The sequence below is a fragment of the Lepeophtheirus salmonis genome, chromosome 5, assembly GCF_016086655.4.
Source record: "Lepeophtheirus salmonis chromosome 5, UVic_Lsal_1.4, whole genome shotgun sequence".
In the NCBI taxonomy this organism is placed as follows: domain Eukaryota; kingdom Metazoa; phylum Arthropoda; class Copepoda; order Siphonostomatoida; family Caligidae; genus Lepeophtheirus; species Lepeophtheirus salmonis.
Genome location: NC_052135.2, coordinates 72,443,884 through 72,467,493, shown reverse-complemented (window position 1 = coordinate 72,467,493; position 23,610 = coordinate 72,443,884). Strand labels below are relative to the sequence as shown.

Genomic DNA, 23,610 nt, shown 5'->3' with positions numbered 1-23,610 from the left:
TAAGAGATAAATAATTTGACTGCATTGCTTTTGTTTGGACTCATTTCAAATATTTCGAGTGCTTTTACAAAAAAAGAAGCGGCATAAAGTTAGCTCTCCTACGCTGTATAAGTAAGATAGAACAAAAGCTGACATAAGGCAACCCTATCCGAAATGAAGAATGTGGAGCTATTCTTACTTGGACATCTGCGCAATACTCTATCCTTGCTATTACAATTCCAGTTTCTTCTGACGCGGAAGTACACGGGTAATTTGATGAACTGCTACCCATTTGGTTCGAAAGATAGTATGACGTTACTTTGCTGTCTAATAAGCATTCATGAACAGTTTAAAAAATGTCGTGAATCCAACGTTTACTTGGTATTCTTTTTGTCTTCATCCTACATTTTAGCAGTATAATTTTAATAATATTTTGTTATTTGTTTTCTAACCGATCCTGTTACTCATTTTACAGAATAATTATTTTTATAATCTTTTGACTCAATGTGCAAATTAACTGTTCTATTGACTTCTGTTTAGGGATTTAATTGTAAACTAAAATGTACATTTATATGTGTAACTTCGTCAAATCAATACAGTATTTATGTCAAAAAAATGTCAAATTGAATCTAATAAAGTTAATTTCAATACTTTTTGTTAATTTTTGAACACATACCTAGTTTTAATATTAGCTATCTATAAACTACCTTACAAAAGCTTGGCATACTTTAGATCACAGTTGTACAACCCGGTGTACATGTACACGTGAGGCTACATTTGCTTACCTCAGGGGGTACATTTAATGTTTGGTAAAATAAAACATATATAAGTTGATAGTTTATAATTTTCCATAGTAACATCTATATAAATTAATAGATTGGTACAAAATTTGTATTCCAACCAAAAAGGGCTTTTTTTTTAGTTAATTCATATGAGCCGAATGCGATGTCTTCAACTTTCTTTCCAGCCATAATCAACGTATGTAAGAATGTGGATTAAGATAAAACAGGTGTACAATATCCCAACTTGTATATACTGTTGAAACTAATTTACTAACTCAATTCGAGGGATATTATTCGTATTTTAAGTCCAGAAGATAATGTGTCTTGGAGATTAGGTCGAAAAACATTTCGAATTGATTTGGCACTGGCTTCATCCTCTAGACTTACAAAAACTAAAAAAACCTTTTATAGTCCTTGTTCTGCGTCTACCCATAAGTAGATGGAAATTGACATGCAATATCAAAGCCATTATGAACGATTTAAAATCCCAAGATGGGTAATTGAGGATGACAAATACATTAAAAACTACGTACAAATCAAAATAATTTTTTAACTCTGTTAGTAAAGCAAAAAGGTTGCTAATCATATATGGTTCAGTCGAGGAATTATAATTTTATTGGGAAGAAAAGGAAGGGGGGTACTTCTTTTGATAAAAATATAGAGAATATGCTAAATATCGAATTATGGTTTAGCATATTTCTATATCTTTATCAAAGGAAGTATATAATTTTATTGGAAAGAAAGGAAGGATCATACTTCCTTTGATAAATATATAGAGAATATGCCAAGCCATAATTCGATGTTTAGCATATTCCTTATATCTTTACCAAAAGAAGTATCCTCCTTCCTTTTCCTTCCAATAAAATTGAGAACGCTAATTGTAATTGGAAAAAATTAAAAAGTCCTCATCCAAAAGACCATAATCCTACTTCTGTGATTAAGAAAATTGTTTTTGATGGACACATAATCACAGAATAACGGTCAAACTAAAAAAAAATTGACACGCGTCTGCAAAGAATAGTTAATGGTGAGATATATAACTTCCCTAAAATAATTTTTATCAAACCCTGCAATATTTGACAAAGAAGGAGTTTCAAATTATATAAAAAAACATTTTAGGGACGGGAAAGCTTTCTGACCAGATGGAGTTAGAGGCATGATTTTCACACATTGCACAAAAGAAGTTGTTCCATATTACGTCGAGACTGGAAAATCAATGTACTTTTCGGCAAACTTCCAAAATCATTCTCAAAGGTCGAATAATTTTCATTCCTAAGAAGGGAAATATGACTAATTTTAATCATTGGAGACCAATAGCTGTTCTCAATGAAGGGTACAGAATCCTTTCGGGAGTTATAGCAGCAATAATAGAACGTTTTCTGAGCAAGAGGCTTGGTATGGAGCAGAAAGGATTCCTAAAGGGAAGGAAGATACTATCTCTCATGACACTAATCTAAGGATCATTAATAAACATCTGCCTCGAAATTTTTCCAACCCAATACGGGCTTTAATTTACAATGGTACTTCCACTATATCTATGAAAGATTTAGAAAGTGAACACAAAGTTTTTAAAAAAGAGTTGTCGCCAGGGGTGTTCCTCAGCTCCACTTCTTTTTTTTTTTGCAGGATTAAAAAATCTGAGTGATGGTATCATAAGGAAGTACAAAAACTTTGGAATTGATTTTGGTCTGTCTAAGCATATAATCAATATGTATGCAGACGATATTACTTTAATGGTGGAAGCAAATTCTGAAAAAAACTAATAAAAAAGATTAAAATTTTATAGAATTACATATTAAAATACGAAGAGAGGTCTGGATTGAAGATCAATAGGGATATATCATCCATTCTTCCTATTGTGCTTATGGGATCCCCGTGAGGGCTGTAAGATTGCAAATTATTCAATTAAGGAATTTATTGAAACACTATGAATTAGTTGGAGTAGTGTAGGAGCATCTACTTCAATCTGGTCACATCTTCCTAACTATAAAGTGAGGTCTATTCCAGGGTGGAGGAATTTCAATATCCAGACGAGGATTGACATGGCAAATCTCAAATGGTTCCAAAGGCTCTGTATGTGGCAACATATATCCCTTGGTTGGCGGAAAGGGCCATTGGTAAAGAAAATTGTTGTTTGGGGAAGTTATTTCACTGGAGATACATACTTGCTCTAAAATATATATATATATATATAGGAGGTGGGTTGGCCTTGCTGTCGAGAATCATACCAAAAATATTAAAAAGAATATTTATTAGTCTAACAAAGAATGTGGAGACCGAATGACGTTCGTCCATTTCCTTTACCCCGATATATAATTGGTTGATGCTAGGTACAGATTAAGTAATATTATGATTACGATGCATTCCCCATCCAGTGCAGCTAACCATATAATTAATTGGGAAGGCACTTCCAATTTTCACATCTTCCTCAACAATTGAAATTGTGCGTTGGAATTGTCACAAAAGTTTTTCTTTAAAAATAAAGAAGACCCACAAATTCTAGAATTTGAGGCTTTATGGAGAAAAATCATTACAATTCACGATATTTGCAATGGCTCGGTGTTTAGTTACGGAAAATCTATCTTCCCACTTAAAAGAGCAGCATTAAACTTTTTATCACCAATACCGTGGCATCTGTTAATGAATTATTCCTCTCAAACAGAAGCATAAGCCACAAGAGTTTGTGATTACTTTTGGGACTTACTCGAATTACCTTGTAAATGGAAAAACAGAATTATGATATCAATCTGCAACATAAAGGATGGGAAAAAATTTACGACCAATTTTTAATTTTATCAGGTTGCATTTCTTTTAACAAGGATTATGGTAAAAATGTTTTATTCGACAGTTCACGCTTTTTCAGGTTGTCCGCCTCTCAAAATTGTAAGAGAGTTTGTCAAACTGAATGTTTCAAAGATTACGGACAAGTTTTTTCCCCTTTATTGTTATTTGGACTTCCTTCGAAAAGCCGAAATGCAAAAAATCTAGTAATAGCTATTTCAAGGTGCAAAAGCTTGATTGCAAAAAAATTAAGCATTGAAGATCCCATCAAAGTAGAAAATCTTAGGACAATAATGATTGCAGCTGCCACAAATATTCTTCCTTTTTACCAAGGTTCCTAATATTGGTTTAACTTCATGGACTTACGATGGATGATCTAAAAGAAATTATTATTCTTGTTCAGATGTAAGTTTAAAGCTCCTTTGTCGATTTTTCGAAACTTTGGAAGGTTTAAAATTGAATCGATTTCAAATAATTAAGTTTGTTGATGTTTGTTTTTTATTATGTTTTATAAATTAGTTTTTAGTTGCTAACATTAATTTTTACAAATTTATTCATTTAGTGCATTTGAAGTCATCTTTTTAAATGATTTCAAAAAGTTTGGTCCCTTTAGTATATTTAATTCAAATAGTTTTTTTAATATGTCTCAAATATCAAAGTTGTGTTTATGGTGATAACTTTTTTTTCTACAGACCTAATTGTAAACTAAAATGTTTATTTATATTTGTAGTCCAAATAATATCTCTAGAATGAATTAAGTTTAAAAAAATATATATAATCTCTGTCAACTTAGACTTGTGAATTTACCTTTTCAATATTTTTTTTGGATAAAAAACTACCACAGTTAAAATTTGAATGCAGTGGAAAACGGTGTTCAATTTGCGTCTCATAAATCAATCTTTGAATAAAGAAACTTACATATCAAAAACAAAGTTATAGATTTCATTCAAACAATTAAAATATTTTGTATATAAGTTGTTTTATTTCACTTTTCATATAAATAGCTTATTAGTTGGAAAACGTAAAGACCTATTTTGTCACTATAATTCACAAAAAAAAATTAAATCAAAATTTTCTTATTTTACTTGGCCCTAATTTTACTTAATTTTACAAATCTTGGCGTACGTTGTTTTATATCATAATGTTAAAGTAGTTCACAGTAAAAGAAACGTTGGGAAACCTTGCTTAGATAATAATGATCAGTTCAAGGACACATTAAAGTGAACACTGTAAAGTTGGTTGTTGGAATATTATATTTTGGTAGATTTCCTTTCAATTATGTATGTCTTAACAAATTAAGAATGTCTCCAAAAATATTAAAAATGTCTCCCTAAATATTCAAAATAATTGTTTCATATATTTTTTTTTTTTGATACATTTTGTTTCGTTTTTCATGAAAAAAAATATTTCATTAACAAATAGATTTTGTCAATTTACACTAAACCCAAATATTAATAATAATTCATAAGAGTCACTTTACCACTTAATACATGAACATTCACATGGTATGCTGGTGCAGCTCCAGGTTCACAACGATATTCTCCTGAATGCTGAACATCTGTTTCCTCAACAATAATTTGTGTGGTAATCACTCCGTTTTTATCGACATTCAATACACCGTCCTCTGGGCTTAGATATTTGAGCATCTAAAGAAATGATAAATAATAAAATTATGTATAAAACTATAGAAACAACAAAGAGATGTTGGAAAATAAGATATGACTTTTATTTATTGATTTGAAAGTTGATCGACTGAAAAAGAGGAAGAAAAATTGTATATATTTATGTTTTGTGTATCTATGTTTATCATGAAGGACATTTATTTTCATTTCCTTAGGCTTTTTTCTGAAGCGTAGAAATAAAATATATAGGGATGGCATAAATGTATAAAAGGGTATCCAATAAAATCATAAAAAGAATACATTTATATTTCAAAAGAAGGACAGGAGATGGATATCCTATTTTAAGTTTTAAATATATATTTTCAATCTGGATTTGAAGCTATACCAATCATCATATTAGATAATATAAAGGGGGTTCGGAATGTTAGTTTATACAAATGAGCAAATTTAATATTAGTCCAATTTGTAGGATGCAAAAGCATAATTTAAGCACTCAAGCAAAAAAAATAATAATGAAAATTGATTTAGCAGGGGGATTAAACCCCGCTACTTCATTTTTGCTGAAGGGAAATCTTCAATAAATATATCTTTGATATTTGGCATGATTTGGAGGAGACAAGGCAAAGTAATGTATCTTGATATACATGGAGATTATGTTCTGAGAACAAGTATAGGACTTCAATAAAACAACATGTAGCGTGTACAAATCAATTTATTAGCATTAAAGAAACCAAAAATAATACCTTTCAGATCCCCGTTGAAAAAAAAAATATGCATAAGGTTTTTTAAAATGCTGTCACAGAAAAAAATCTTAGTGCAGTATCAATAATATTTCCCCCGGAATAAACTTGCTTAATTATTATAGATACTATTATGTTATTAAACAGAATAATTTTTGGATTTAGGCACATATACTGAATTTAAGATACATTTGATAGTTTATTGACTCTTCTATTGGATCCGGGATCACTATGTCCCTTGCATTTCCTATATTTTGCACATTAACAGAGGGAACATAGCTTTTAACTATGAAATTAGACGTTTATAAGCTATCAATTCCATCAATTAAAAAGTTATCATATAAATTTACTACATACATATATCGCACTTATAAACAAGGTCCATTACATATATTTGTCTTGTTCTGTCCTTATTGATGGTGAAGAGAGCAAATTTCCCTATTTATTTTTATGTTCCTTTAATTGTTTAGAAGGAGTTGCACTGATTTAGTATAAGTAAACATTATAGTATTACATTGACTCCATTTGACCTAGGAATCATCGCAAATTTTGACATATTTGTATACCATTAGAAAAAATCAATTTGTCAATGTTTGTAATCATCATTTTTGATCCCACATTATAGTGTTCTTATCCAAGAATAACTTTCAAATAAGCTATGACAACATGAATTGCATCTACAATCTTTACTTTATTTGAACACACAATATACACAAACTTTAAAACTGGTATTTTCTTAATATTTTGATCAGGATAAAAAGTAAGCTCCTGCTCTAAAAACAACCTTAATTGGATGTCTGACACACTGTTGAGATGATTGAAGGAGTAAAATGAGTCTATTTGTTTAATTAATCATTTCACTTCTTTACTGCATCATGCTTCAGAAGATTCCTTATTCGTATTTCACCTTTTGCAAGATTAAGGAGTGTATTTCTGCTACAAAGATTGATGGAACTATATATTTTTTAATTTGATTATTTTCAATATGTTGAACAGGAGGATTTGTTATCAGATAGGTCGTCTTCAATGTCTGTATTCAAAAATGTAATGAGTGCACACTCAAATTCTAGTAGGTGTTTCATCCTTTCTAAAGATATCTTTAATCCATAGCATCCAAAGATTTAGTAAGTTCCACTCCTGCAACTAATCACACAGCATTAATCGGAGTGGATAAAACGTCCTTCTACAGTAAGTCCACGTAGAATCGGAAGTAATGTCAAAGTCTCTGAATATTTTCGAGGAATCCTCATTCAAGCTCATTTCAAGTCTATTACTATAATACAGGGGCCATAGTGTTAACACTTTTCAAGAGTCTGCAATATCCAAGTTATGGAATCCAAGTCAAGTCTCGAATCTTTGATTATGAGATTGTCTTCAAAATATGGACACATATCCAAGTTCCCACCTCAACCAATAAATGATCATCATATTTTTAATTAAATATTTTGATTTATCCGCAATATCCAAGTTATGGAATCCAAGTCAAGTCTCGAATCTTTGATTATGAGATTGTCTTCAAAATATGGACACATATCCAAGTTCCCACCTCCACCAATAAATGACCATCATATTTTTAATTAAATATTTTGATTTAATATTATAAAAACAGTTAATAAATCCTCAATGTATAATTAAAAATTCAACTTCTCTTTGGAGGGATATTCATAATTAAAAAATCAAAGAACAAAATAATTTCTTGTTTCCCCCCTGTAATTGTAGAGTGCATGGCGGGCTTCATCCCCCTTTATTAGATCCCAGACTAGGGTATCCAAATTTTAAGATGAGCTGATAATTCGATAGTACAGAAGCTAAAATAAATATTTAAAAAAAGTTGATTTTGTATATTACTTATTACTGCACTATATAAACTTACAATTTTATATACATATTGTTTGATGCATAAAAATGATTTATTTATTAAGACATTTGGTAATTTTGTCTTATTAATTCGAAAATAATAATTTTTTTTTATTTGCTGTAGATATATTGCAAACGATTAATTAATTTTTAAAGAAAAATTACTTTTTATAAGCACAATGAATTATTTGAATGGTATTAATAGATCTTTCATTTTTGAAAGAATATTTGCTTCACAAGAGTCTACTTCAGTAGTAATATAAAGAAGCTAATCACTCGGAATTCCTATCAATCTCTAGTTTATTTCATTATTTTTATATTAATTATCATCATGGTTCAATTAATGTACTGGGTGATGCGTTAAAATGTTGCACTTTTAATTTAATACAAATGCAATTTATGTAATTATGGTTATTAATAAAGTATTGGAAAGATTATTCATAATTCATATAAAAAAACTAATCTTAAGTTGTTATTTAAATTTGAATCTCTGGCGGTAACTCATTTTTATAGCCAAACATTGAAACTAGAACATATCCGAAGACTTTTTGTGATTTCTTAACCCTTACTCATTCATTGAATCATTGTAGGTAACAAAATTGGAGCACGGGCATGAAATGTCTTATCAATTACACCGAAAAGTATAAATGGAAGATATTTAGATCTTTGGCTGAGAGCTTTAAAACCTTATTGGACTAAAAAAAATATATTAGTTGAATAATATTTTAGACATTTATTGAATGTGAAAATTGGTAATCTTTTGCCACATAAAAAATCCTTCATCCGGAAAAAAATTCATTGAATAATGATAAAATAGATAGTATAGAGTTCATCCATTGGAATGGACTCCCTTTACTAGGCTAAAACGAACAACTGATCTATAATCCTCGATAGTAAGGGGAGTTCCTCAGACATAGAGGGATCACTTCTGCAGAGTAATATACGAGGGCTGTTTGAAAAGGCCCTTCAAAGTTCAAGAGATGGCACAAATCTAGATTATGATTAGTTAGTACTGTTTTTATATTTTACAAATTTTATTTTAGATTTTTTAAATGTCATTTGAACTCTTTTTTTTTCATTTTTGGCTCTACTACAGCCCTGTTATTGATTTCTAGATGAATGTAGAGTGGAAAGCCTGCAGTGTCCTTTATCCAAACATCAAGGCCCTTAACGATAAAGGGAGCACAGATAAACATCTATTTATAGTATTACTTAATTTGGACCTATTTACAATTTCGGGAATTGCCAAAACACAATCATAACCCCACAGGTCTTTGTTATATTTTCTTTAGCTGGAACTAACAGCTACGATATCTGCAATTCGTTTCGTCAATTGAAGATTGGTTAAGTACATTATTTTTTGTCAATGGCATTCATCCTCTTGTAGTTTCCTAACTCAAGCTGCACATACATCAAAAGACTAAGTATAAACAAAATCCTTTTTAATTTAATGTGATGATAAAAAACAAGTTTGAAAATAGTAAAATCACAAAAAAAAAGTTGAATAGCCATTTTTAGCTTCCTCATATATAATAAGATTAAATACATACGTTAACAATGTTTATGTTTTTTCTTCATTACCATGACAATACAATTGTATATTTTTAAAATTTATGTATCACTAAACTATTATTTTTTTGAAAAAATCAAAACAGTATTTTATCTGACGAAAATGGAACGGAGTTTGTATAAACAAGGCACAACTAACATCAACTTGCATTTCATTATATGTTTTTTATTTCTTAACATATAATCTTGGGTGATTTTCGTTTCAATGCAAATGAAGGTACATTGATATCAGATAAAGTAGTTCATAGTTTTTTGTAACATTATCATTTCACTTGAAAACTCGGCAAGAAATGATTAAAATTACATTGCATATTTATAATAATAAAAACTTTTATTTTCTCGCTCTGATTCATCACCAAGGTTTTCATATTCAATTTAAAACTAAAAAGGGAGCATTTGAAGACAATGATGTTATAATATATATGACAAAATGATTATGCAACTTTTCTTTGCCATTGTATTTTATAAAGTGAAAGAATAGTTTCTTCTCTAATTTACAGAGTTTTACAACAGTGTTAACCAATATGAGATTAATAAATCATCTGGCAGGTTACTCTAATAAAGCATAGGCTTTAATTTTAACCGGACAGTAAATCATTTAAACATGGTAAAAGTCACGAGCGTTAAAATATTTCCATTTATACATATTATTACTACAATTTGTTATTTTTTTAAAGTTGCCACCAGGCTGGTTGAGGCAGTCTGTAATTTCTGATCTAAGTGCTCCTGTTTGAGTTAAGTAACATGTTCATTTTCAACCACATTCTTCTAAGAGAAAATAAACTTATACATGTACATTGCTCAAAACACATTCTTCAATTCTTCATTTTTTGTAGGTAATCAACTTTTTTCATTTTTTATAAATTGATAAATCTATTATCGATCATATAAATCTTTTTGGTAACATAAAGACTAAAAAAATTCCTAATGATAATAACTAAATGATACTCAAAAAGATAATTATAAAACATTTTTCTAAATAATTCATTATCTCATTATAATATTCTTCGAATAGCTTATGCTGTAGAACAATGATAAAAACATAACAAATTAAAAATGAAATAAAAAAGAACATGGTAATGTTTCTCTATGAGTTTGTCCAATTAATTCAAATTTATCATTGTAAATTGATAACATTGCATCATTTGATTGCTACAGAGTTCTTTACGTATTGTTCATAATTAAGGGTGAAAAAAGTTTAAAGTAGGCATTGATAAATAATGTTACCATATTTGATCATTTGCACTGCGTAGGTAAAGATGCAAGTAAATTTTTTCAATCAAATAATTTGGATTAAAAAATATATGCTGGAATAATTATTGTTGGTTACTTTTGTAAAAATCGTAGATCTCTTTCAAGTTTCTATTGTGTGGAATGATGATGGTGATGAAGCTAAAATCAAAGAGCCAAAATATCGTAAAATCTTCTAAAATATAAATATTGTCCACCTCAAAAGTTATGAGACCTTTTAAATACTTTTTAAGGTACTTTGATTATCACATGATTTTTTTTCTTTTTCACACCGATATTACTGTGAATTTATTAATGGAAAAAAATTCAACATATACATCACTAACGAACTCAAACAATAAACTTATTTAAGTCAGTTGAAATAAATAAAAACCACAATAAGAATAATAAAATATTTGTACATATAATTCATAGACTAAAGGCATTGTTGATTTCTACAAATTGTTATAAGAAATTATAACAAAAATGATTTCTCGATTAACAATTGTTTAAATAAACAACTTATAAAAACAAACCTAAAATCTCAATACTTTATCCAACAAAGGACTTCTTTAAAATCAAATTCCCTTTTTGTGCCCTAGGACATTTTGCTTCAGATATGGCATCCCAGCAATGCTCTCTTCACCACCATCGTCTGGAACTGTGCCACTACTTTGGACGCTATCCTCAAAGCTATATTACATAGCATACAAGTGCTACTCAGAAGAATTTTAATACTGCATTTACAACCTATGAAATTGAAATTATCACATTTAGGTATTGAAATCTCCCTTCTGAAATTATTAGTCCACAGATAACGGAGACCCCAAAACTTAATGTTCTTTGAAAAGTCAACTGAAAGTTTTTGTAACTTCATATTTTGGCAATTTATGACTGAAATATTAAAAATCAAATTTAGTCCTAAGTGACATAAAACAACGTCCTTGTAATATTTTATAAATCGATTGAATATCGTGAGTACCAGATGAAATTTTCTCAATTCTATAAACTATTGACGTTGGTCTGAACTAATTTAAATGCACTTTCAATATTATCGAAGTATTGAAATCTTTAACAAAATTTTTGAACTCTTTTTCATAGTAATGTCGTTTTATTAAACTTTTCCAATTTAATATTATTGTATTTCAATAATTTTTACAGGCCGTATTCAATACGATAATGGGCTGGAATTGGCCCACAAGCAGTCAGTCTTGAATTAAATTTTTTTTTTTTTAATTTTCAAGTTTTCAGGAGGACAAACCAATTTTCTACCTGAATTCATGTATAATAAACACAGAAATAACATTTGTAGTGATTCGTAGTATTTTTTTTCTTAACACTAGAAAGTAAAAGTCCTTTTTTATTTCATGGAAATAAATCCGAATTAACATGGCCTAAAATATTTAAAATTGTTATTCTTAATTAATACCATTTATTTAACCATTTTCGAATTTGTAAAGGTCCTGGACTCTCGAATGCAATTTTTTTCTTCAAATTTCATGTTCATTTCCGTCACTTAAAACATCCACTCCCAATACCAAAAAAATTTGTAAAAAAAACCAATTTGGTTTTTTTACTCCTGTTCCCCAAACACTGCTAAATAAAATAGTTTAATGTCTTAAAAACAATGTATATCACAAAAAAAAAAAAAAAAAAAAAAAAAAATATTACTTCAACTTTATAAGATGCTAAATTTTGAAAAAAAAATCTGTTTTTGTCATGTTAGTCAAAATGTTAAACGTTGTTTAAATTTTTATTTCAATTATATTATTCGAAAAAAATTTAATTAAGCTTGAATTTTCATGCTTGGTTTTCTTTTGGCAATAAACATAAAAAAAAAAGAATCAATCTGTTATGTGTGTATAAATAGCATTTATTTTTTGAATAAATGAGTGAAATTATAGAAAACAAAGCAACTCAAAAATAATGGTGGATGTTTAAATTATATTAATTATCGTCTTCCATTAGTAAATTACTCTTATAGAGAGTAGGTTTTTTTAAAGATTTTTTGTTATTTTTATATATAAACAAAACATTGGAAATCAATTTCCTGGCTTTTTTCTGTAATCATTGAATTGACTTGTTAATTTATACAAAAATTAAATATAATTTGTAGGAGTATTATCAGTACAGCTATTAATACAGTGTGAGGGTACAATACGTAGCCTCATGTTGTTCCTTAATAAATAATTTAATAATTTCTTTGTTTTCAGAAATAATAATAATAATCATTAAAAAACTTGTAAACAAGGCGTTTTCAAACATAATTGATCTATATGACAACCTTCAGCATCAACTTCAGCCAATAAAAGGCCTTGTATGAGTTGATAACAAACTCCTCAGAAAAGTTGTGCCGCGCAGCTACTATGGCGGCATTCAGTGAGTCCACAATTGGGAGTAGAGTTTTGTTGGTTTCCTTCTCCAAAGTGCCCAACAATGTCAATTCCATCATTTTAAAGTAAACTGAAGAAGGGGGCCACATTTAATTTTACCAAATTCAGACATGTTATTGGAGTAGAACTCAACTGTTAAAAGGTAGGGGTGGTCCTCTTGTAAGAGGACAATCCCAAGTCCCCCTTCACGGCTTCCGTATGTTTTTAGTAGCTACGAAGAAATCGTTGGCGTTGTATTTCATCGATTTGATGTGATCCTCTTTCATCTTCTTTTACGAACCAGACAGGAACCTCGGACCCCTCTTTGAATTGTGCTCTTCACTTCCTAGAAATGGTGTCTTACATACTTCATCATGGCCACCTTGAAAACAAACCTCCTTGATCACTTCCCAATGCCCTTCATTTTCGTTACCTCAACATCAGCACCTGGAAAATCTGCGATGCATCGCCTTTCGCTATTTGATTGCACACAATAACAAGATGATGTAATGTTTATTAACGGGTTGCCATTCTGAAAACTCACTTATTCAATAATCAATGAAGTTTTTGTGATTGAAATTAAGTCATATTTCCATATATTGAAGCATTAACAGTTAGTTAAAGATAAAATAAAGTTAAGCATTCTAACTAACATGCATGTCGATAAAAATGACACTCAAACGTGATTCGTCATTCGTAAATTCCATGCAGTTAGGCATATCCAGGACCACTATTTACGCCATCAGCAAGTTCATACATTAGACAAAAAGAAGGGCTTTGTCAAAAGGGCTGACTGGACCCTGAAGATTTAAAAAACAGAGCCCAGGCTAGTTCTATCTTGTCCATAAGGACTCATGCAAGAGATCTTGGGGTTTCACAAACAACTATCAAAAAGTGAGTTGTAAGGCTGGAGAGGCCACTTTTGACACCATAATGAAAGAAACCTAATACTTCCGTTGCAAGATTATTTTAAATGTCTTCTTAACTCTTTTTTGACATTTTTGGCCCTCCTACAACCCTGTCACCAATCCCTCAACTACATTTCTGGTTGCATGTCGAGGTGAAAGCCTGCAGTGTCCTTCATCCAAACATTGAGGCCTTAATGATTTAGAAAGTACAGATAAATATCTATTTATAATATTAATTTTCTAGAAATATGATCGTTACTTAACAAACTACATTTAGTTGATAGTTGAAACTCAAAATGTTAAGATTTAAATGAACCACTCGTTATATTTTACTTATTCAGAATAGATGGCTGAACAAAAATGGCAATAAATAATAATTATAATTACTACACTAATTTTATTAGTAACATTAATTAGCAATCCATGTTTAGCTGCCCAACCTTGTATAGTACTAAAATATATAATCTATTTGAATGCTAAAAACAAAGAGACCAAAAATCAAAATGGTAGTTTTGACAAATTAAATTATATTTTGGAGGAGAGAAGATGAGCTGTAAAGATGTTATATTAAATATGCTGCAAATACATTAGATAAAGAAAGTAAACACAAATAACAATATTTATCTTTGAAGGACAACGGAAAGGATAAACACCCATGCTGATCCTCAATTCTACTCCATGCCAATCAGAACTAATATTGATAAGCAAGCAATAAATTTTCAATCTTCTTCTACATTATTCATTAGTACACTAACAATTTTGTTGACAATTGAAACTTACAATTTATCTTCTCCTCAATAATAAATGAATTACTATATAGCAACCTTGGAAGATAAAAGCCACTGTTTAAGTTGTCCACAAAAAAGCTAGCACCTATCTAAGGTCATGTTTTTTTTATTTTATAACTTTAGTTATAAAGTTGTGTTACCACATAAATATGCCTATAGTTTGGAACGGACAAAATTACTGATTATTTATTTCATTGTAGCAATGAAATAATCATTAAATCTAAAAAATTCTCGGTTTCTAAATTAGAATGTTGTTATATTAAATATATCTTTTTTTTTTTCGATTACTATATTCTTGTTCAACAACGAATAAAATGCCTTCAATTAACTACGCTTCATTTTTTCTGTTTATATAAATTCTATAATTTTCTCTCCTTAAGTATTTTCGTATCTAAACGGCTATGTTAGCCGATACAACATTTAATTGCAATTAATAATAAATTTACTAAGCAATTCGAATGCTTACTTATATTTGGTTTTATTCAATTATGAATACCTGCATCTGTGTATTTTTTTATCTTGAAAAAATAAATAAATAAACAAGTCATATATTTCACAGTATATACACGAATTAAAGGACTGTCTAATCATTGAAAATTTTTTAATTAAATTTTGATATATGTACATGAAATTTCTACCTATAGAGTTTTGTTTATAGTATGCTTTTTAAAATCGGCGTTGGTTACACTATGCAACAACATACTGACATGCAGGCTGAAATTCAGATTTAATATTGTTTTATAATCCATATAACACGAAATAGGACCCTTAAAATTTTCAACCTTTAAATTTTTGAAATTTAAAACATTTTAAGAAAAAATCAAGTTTATAGTGTAGAACTACGGCCCAGCGCCATATTTCAACATGAAAGAAAAATAAAAATAAAATCAAAGTAAAAGAAATTAATACTAACATGTCAGCATTTGAAAAATGAACTATTTATTATTTTATCTTTTATCCAAACTAATAAAAAATGTATTAACCACTTCTATCATATTTTTCTTCAATTACTTTATATACTAGCTGAAGTTATAAAATACACGTTACATTTCAATTAAAAAAATTGCCTTTAAAAAAGGTTGTTTTTAATTGATTTTTGGTCAATTTAGTTTTTAATATTTATTAAGGAATTTTCATAAGATAAGGTGGTTAAGTTGCATTAGATATAGATTACAATAATATTTCAAAGGAAAAATTGAACTGCTTATGAGTATTCTTTCTATAAATTAATCAGTTTTTTTTCTTTTTGATCCCTTGAAATCTTAATAATTGAATATAAATGAAAATTTTATTAGTTAAAGCATTAAAAACAACTTAATTTAAATGTTTGTTTTTTTCTTTCCTTTTCATCTGTATAGTTATTTCAAGTAGAAATATAGTACTAATTGTAATTATACCCATAAAAACTTGATCTAAAAAAAATACTTTATAGACCAAACCTTTATATATAGAAATTTTTAGTTGAAATTTTTTTTTTACGGCTTAAATAACAATAATGAATGTGGGTTACAGACTGTGGTCGCTTCGAACCTTCATTTTTGTGGCATAATGTTATTTGTCAATGACGTCAAGTGAAGACAGCAAAAAGAACCCATTTAAATATCACAAAAAAGGAAAATAATCCTTTTGATGAGGATTGTTCAATATTAAGTATGTTTTTTAGTGCGCAAGGCAAGTTATTGCTCATAAGCATATCCTTTAAAAATACCAAAGTTAACAGATGAAGGCGATAGAAGAGTTGTGCACATACCTTGTCATCACGATAGTTTTCTTTTTTTCCCTGGAGTAATTCATGGAACTCTCGTCTATAAGTACATCTTGTAAATGAAAAGTGGATTTCAGGCCAACAAATATTATATTTCCAGATCACATGGCTGTTTTGTCATTATTTATTTATATCTAGTTTAACCGTTCATTTATGTTACAGAGCAATGCCGATATTAGAATATCCTTATTGTATATTTGCAGGTGTCATTGCAAATGAAGTAAAGTCGTTTCAAAAATTGGAATTTGGACTGTAACAAAATTTGGCACCCCTGCTGCCCTGATGCCCACTCCCTCGACTACACCTTTTGAGTGTATGTCGAGGGAAAGGCCAGCAGTATCTGTCATACAAACACTGAGACCTTCAAAACTTTAGTCAGTCAGTACTAGGACACCATGTCCAATGACTAAATCTGGCCCAAACTGGAAACCATCATTACCACTAAGGCCAGCAGCGTTAATTATTAAATAAACTTAGACACAAATATAGTTATAGTATTAAATTTGTTATTGATTTTTAAATTTTATCTTGTTGAATTATAAAATTCTAAGTTTTGTAGATTTTAATGAACAACTAGGTATAAATAAAATTGTTGAATGAAAGGTTCCAAATATATTTTAATTTGCATTGAGTTATGAGACACTTGGACTTTTAAATTATTTTCTAACAATTCACAAAATAATTATTTACGCATGAATGTTGCCGACTGCACCTCTTGCTATATTTTACAATAACATATACTTTAATTAGGAGAAGTAGAGAAATGATCTTTTGTCGCAACAAATATAAAAAAGACACATTAATTATATTTATAGAAATTTCACTATTACTTTATAAACACATATTTCTGATGATGGTAAGCGGAGGAATTTCGGACGTGTTGAAAAAAGTAACCGAAAATCGAAATAATAACCTTGAAAATTGAAAGATCGATTTGAAGGAGCATCATCGCTTTTTGACGATTTTTTTGATTAGCTATAAAGCTACAGCTGAGATAAAGGTGAGGGGAAGAAAGAAAGGAATAAGAACATAGACATTATTACTTCGATGTCGATCCAGAATTATAGTCTGAGTCTAAATAATACGTACAATGATAACTTCCCAATATATCTTCAAATCTTTCTGTGTTTATCAGCACATCAACATGTTCTAACTAAGTTTTTAGTATAATATTACCTAGTAGAAAATAAACTTCACTCACTCAAACAAAGGGAACTCACAATTAAGTTTTTCAACTCCAAAAAACGGGTGATCTACAAAATACACCTGATTTTCATCACTACATATACCATGAACTACATGATACAAATCTATCTAATTATTAACCACTAATTCGTCAGTAATCTTGATAAAAATTACCACATTAGAAAAACAAATTCATTTTTTCCGTGGGTAATAACACATAATTGCATCCGTTAGTGAACTGGCATTTCATACACACCAAAATCAATGAAAATACTCATAATTTCTTTGAATCTAATTTTCATCACCAAAACATTTGAGTTTGCTCCTGGAGCATGCCTAAAATGATATAATGTTTTTAATTTATATTCATATTGGCTTTTCTAGCATTTATTCGTATATTTAGCATTGTTTTATCGATGTTAATTTAAATTAATTAACTTTAACAATAAAATTATATTTCTTTTTACTATAAAAAATCAAATGAATACTTGTTAAAACCCTCAGCTCATGTTTTAAAATTATTTTTTAAATAAGGATTTAATTTTTTCTGATGGTTTAAATAAAAATAGATGGACTAGTTTAAACAATGATACATAATTTATAAGACGTAATGACTATAATATTTAAACTTGTTGGGGTAAAATATGCTATATAATACAGACCATTGTCGTCACAATCATGTGAGTCCTTGATTTTTAGTTCTATACTCGATTTAAGACTAGTGTATGACATAAGACATATATTTATCTTTAATTTGCAGATCAATGATTTGTCTATCTTACGAGATACAATACTCAAATTGATTAAATAAATTTAAAAAAATGCTGCTATCCAATTTTTTGTAGAGTTAACTCATTATAATAAAAGTGGGTTTAAGAACAAAGGCATTACAAAAGCTTTATCAGTAGAACATTTTGCATTATTAATTTAATTTAAGGAAAAGCTTATATTCTAATTGGATAATTATTATTATATTATAATAACAGAAAAAACACGAAGTTATACACTTGAAATGCCCATAAAGTTCAGTTGTGGGTATATTCCCTACTTCTTAAACTAAATATAAAGATGTACTCGATTAGCCCTTGATATAAATTTTAGTACCATATGTATGTTATTAAAAATAGTAATGTAGTCTCTGTCATAATTAATTAAAACCTAAAGAACTACACGTTGTGTGTAAGTATTTGTGTTGATAGGGGAGACATAATATGAAGCTCATGTTTATTTCATGTTCATTTTTATCTGCTAATTAATCCCAAATCATAGTGCGTGTTGATAGAAAGCTTATAGGTAGCTTTGGTTGGTACTTTTAATTCAATTTATTTGTCACATATAATGTTTTATCAGTCCTCGTTTAGGCTGAATACTGCAGTTTCGTCTAGTTCAGGACTACTTATCAGTCCTAAAACTTATAAGTTTTGTCCATAATGACGCCACTCAACATTATTTCTTTGTTTTCTTCAATCATTTAAATACTAACAGCCTTAATCACATGTATTTAGACTAGACTGGATCGTTAAAAATATACTTTTACAACTTAAATCCAACACAAATCACTATTTCTGTTCTCTATTTTATTATAATTAAGAAATAAGAAAGAAAATCTCCATTTAAATAAAAGTCGTGTTCGTATGTAACGTATCACATTTTGGTTTTAATCATTTAACTATTTTGTAAATAATACTTAACTGCGTTTTTAATAACTTAGTTACATAAAAATTTAAATTTTTTGAAGACGTTTACTATTGTAAAAAAAGTTCAGCAAAAGCATACAACAGTTATTTATCGAAAAACTTTTAACTTTTATACACTTGTGAAAATTATTTATTCTCTATTACAAACAAATTATTTTTTGGTTTCCATTACTACATTTTTTTTGCGAATGTAAATTAGCGTTTATGTTTAATGTAAGAAAATGTATTTTTTTTTTTTTAACTTGATAAGAATAATCAATTTATTTGCTAAAAGATAGTAATTTCTAAATATATGGACAGTCTACAAAACAAGTCAGCCCATCAACTTTAAGATAGAATTGACAAAAAATGAAATGCCACATAAAATTAAAAACAGGTATGCGTGGTCACAAAAAAGTTTGCCATAGTTAATTTCCAACATTCATTCAAAATTTTATTTTATTCACTGCTCCAAAGAATGAAAACTACAAGTTCAGAAGGTTTTGGCAGATGTGATAGAATTTGAAAACCTGGCATATTACTAACATTCAGGCTAAACTCGTTGTTGATATTGACATCTGTCAATAGATCATGTGATGAGGCATCATTTAACCTTATGAATACTTGAAGTAGAAGGTCTTTGTGATACTATTCATCAAAGAATACATCTTTATCTCTCAACCAAATATATTTTAGTATGACTTTGATTTTTTTTAATGAATTTAAAATAATATCTCTTCATATAATTACTTAGTTATTTGTTTGTTAATAAATTATGTAGATTATAATTTATTTTAAGACTCAAACATACCCGTTGTTTTAAGTGGGTCATTTTTACCCTTAAAACAACGTGTATGCATAAAAAGTAATGACACCATGATAATTAATGTGACTTAAGTTACATACTTTTTATCCCAAATTTTAAATAATAATAAAAAAATATGAACAATTTGAAAACAAATCTGTATATTGAACTTGTTTTACAATTGGCATTTGTTTTACGTCATAAATCGAATTTTACAGCTTTGTATCTGGATTTATTTTTTAGTTCTGTGTTTTAATTATACAATATAAATCTATTTACTAGAGAAGTAAGTTTTTTTTATATAATAAATACTTTCATATTCTATGATATAAAGTTCATATAGTGTATAAAATCATTTGATTTTTGGTCACACTATTAAAACCCAAAGACTTCATTGACTCTAATATTTTATTACAAGTAAAAATAAAGATACTTTACATCTACTTTTTTTATACTTTGTCTCATATATATTGTTTAAAGTATTGCTTAAGTACGTGATTTCTCTTTATTAGGGATTAATGAACAAGAAATAGTTAATGAGGCGAGGATTTAGGCTGTATTAAAATACACATATACGATGCTTTGGTTTTTTTGCAAAATATCAAGACCATAAATAAGAAATACCTGAAAGCATCATCCACGAAAAAGTATTAAATTATATCAGAAAAAACTTTTTTAATCACTGATCAACAAAGTCGTAACATTCTTTTGCAATTTATTTAAATTTTTTTTTTCTTTTTTCAACAAGAAACATAAGAATACTCTAATTAGCTAAAATGTCTGATAGTGTGTCTTATTGAGTGTTTTTTGAAAAATAAATACTTGTAAAAATAAGTTTTCCATTTTAAAGTTTTGGTATTTCTGAATCTTTTCCTGAATAAACCATAATGTATTTGTAATACAACATCCAAATCCATGGGCATCTTTTAGGATAGTAAGGTTATATTTATGCTCTAAAAAACATTGTAGAAAACAAAATCTCTTTCCAAGTGTAAAAATTTGTTAATCAAACGACATACAAAGACTAGCAAAATCCGTCAGAGATGGTCATCATGTTCACGTCATACTGCTTTTTTTAGGTAGATAAATTAATCTCATGAAATATGTTATATTGCAATCCAATTTCATATTTTCAATCAGCTGGCTTTATGAGTCCGTCTCTATCAGAGATCTTCTCTCCAAAAGCACGGAATTATAGCTTTCTGCTGCCTTTTAAAAGGGGATTACTCTAGAAAAACTATAGAATACTTAACAAGAGGAATCAGCTTGAATGTTACAAAAGTTAAAATATTTCTACATTGTGTTTAAGGTCTAATTATTTGTTGGTAGTTAATAGCAAAGCTACTTTTGTTATGTACCTTGTGAGAAGATCTTGCAGAATAAATACTACATTATTTAAAATTCGGTAATTAGTATACATCAAACTGACATAGACGTACCTTTAATTAAATATCTCGGCTTTTTCAAAGGACCATTACTAAATTGATTTTTCGAATTCTGTTAAGTTTTACTTCAATGTAGAATATATTATAACTTATCAAACTCTATTAATTTAATTAAATATATTTAAATGCTCTTATGGTTTTGAGTAAAGTATGCTAAACAATCTCATTAATTCCAGCTTCTGAATTATGAATCTATAATTTTTTTTAGGATGGCTTATTTAACTAATTAAATTATAATAAACTTAATAGATACACACATAATTTTATAATAATCCTTTATATGGGGTAAATAAACACGAGGGAGATTATTTTTGTGTTGATTTTTGGTCCGAATAAAAATATATCAGTATAGAAAAAAGTAACTTAAGACAAAAAAATATATTTATTTCGTGATTGGGTGCATGTCAATTTAGTAAGAATAATAAATAGTGGTGAAAGCTTCTAAAAAACTAAGTACTGCTAGTCAATTTACATGAGTGATAGACGTATAACAATTACGAGTTCTTTTTTATTTCTCTAGGTATAAAGGCTTAGACTGTTCATGTTATTCCTGTTCATTTTAAAGCGGGTAATATATTAACCTTCACCTTTTAGATAATAGCAACCCAAACAATTTTCTTAACAAAATAATTGATGCATATTCTTCTGTAAAAATATAACTCTATGTTAAACCTCTGATTCTAATTATCTTTCTCCTTCTGTTATGTCAAAGGGTGTGCGGTTAGTCTCTGTGAGACCTGTTTTTGAAATAATAAATAAACAATGAAGGGACTTAAAAATGTTTAAACACGGATTCCATTATTTTGAAAGTTGACCACCCTTAATAATACTATGGCAACTAAGCTTTGCTCCAACTTAACTTTATAAGCATAGTTACTAAAATTGTCAACACTACTTCCTAATAAATTACTATGGAAGTTCCTCATAAATCCCCTATATAAGAATACATACAATTTGAACATCAAATTATCAAGAAAAAGAGGTAAATATTTCAAATAGTAAGATTGTTAAAATACAAGAAAGGAATTATAAAAGGCGCTAGCACATCTTGTTAGAAAAAAAAGATGTAAACAAATAAATTAAACTGTTAGTAAATTCATTATAAATTAGTGTTGAAAAATGCTGGTCGGGTTAACTAGGAGAAGGTTTTTTATTTTATCATATATGGTGGAATTAAACACTATTGTTGGTATGCTACAATATGGCAATTTAGAGTTCGAAAAAAACTGATAGCAGGCGTAGACAGAAGTTTAGAAGTGTATGGGGGTTTCCACTTAAAAATGTAGGATTTTCATTAGTTAAATGGGGGTAATCAAGTAGACGTCATTTATGTTTAATGTAGATATATTCTTTATATTTGACTGAGTCAAAAAAAAAAAAAAAAAAAAAAAAAAAAAAAAAAAAAATACGTTGCTTCAATTTATTGCACCATAAATAAGATCAAATCTGCCTTTAAAATCAAAAACTGGGTGTTACAAAAAGAGCAAAATATTTTACGGATCTTGATTTATTTATTTATCTTGCATTTTAATGAAGTTTTTTATCACTTTGTTGATGCAAAGTACATAAATTTCAACCCTATATTAACACTTTCAATCTTCCTTATTCTGAAATATAAAAGTACTTTGTCTTATTTTTTTCTCAATCCCTTCTAATTTAAAGTGTCTTCTTTTGTACAATATCGTGTTCTAAAATGTATGCAAATTTAATTCAATTCTCATGGTATTTAAAAATAATGCCTTGTATTATATTAGGTTACAAATTTCAGCGTAACTATAATATAAACAGTAGAAAAAAAATTGATGATATTTTGTGAATAAATTGGTCATAACTCTTTGAATATTGAAGTTAGAAACATTATTTGACATCTAAATGTTTTTTTAGCATTATCTATTAGATAAAACTGGTTTAAAATGAATATGTTGAATGATATATTTTTTGTAATATCCTTAACAATTTTATTTTTATAATGCTTCGATTAAAAATGGGTTAAATAGAGAATAATAACAATATTATTTGGAAAAACCATTCTTTGTTATAATGAAGTCCATTTTCGTTTATACTTACAGTAACTTTTATCAATTAATTATAAAGTTATAAATATTA

The 23,610-nt window shown here is 28.4% G+C and overlaps 1 protein-coding gene across 1 annotated transcript in view; it reads right to left on the bottom strand.

Annotated features, from left to right (window-relative positions):
* The window catches only part of LOC121118961 (kin of IRRE-like protein 1), a 331,486-nt gene that overhangs the window by 18,846 nt on the left and 289,030 nt on the right, over positions 1–23,610 (bottom strand). The window contains exon 7 of the mRNA XM_040713567.2: positions 5,023–5,188. Coding sequence (XP_040569501.1) covers positions 5,023–5,188 — 166 coding nt within the window. The remainder of the gene's footprint in view (positions 1–5,022; positions 5,189–23,610) is intronic.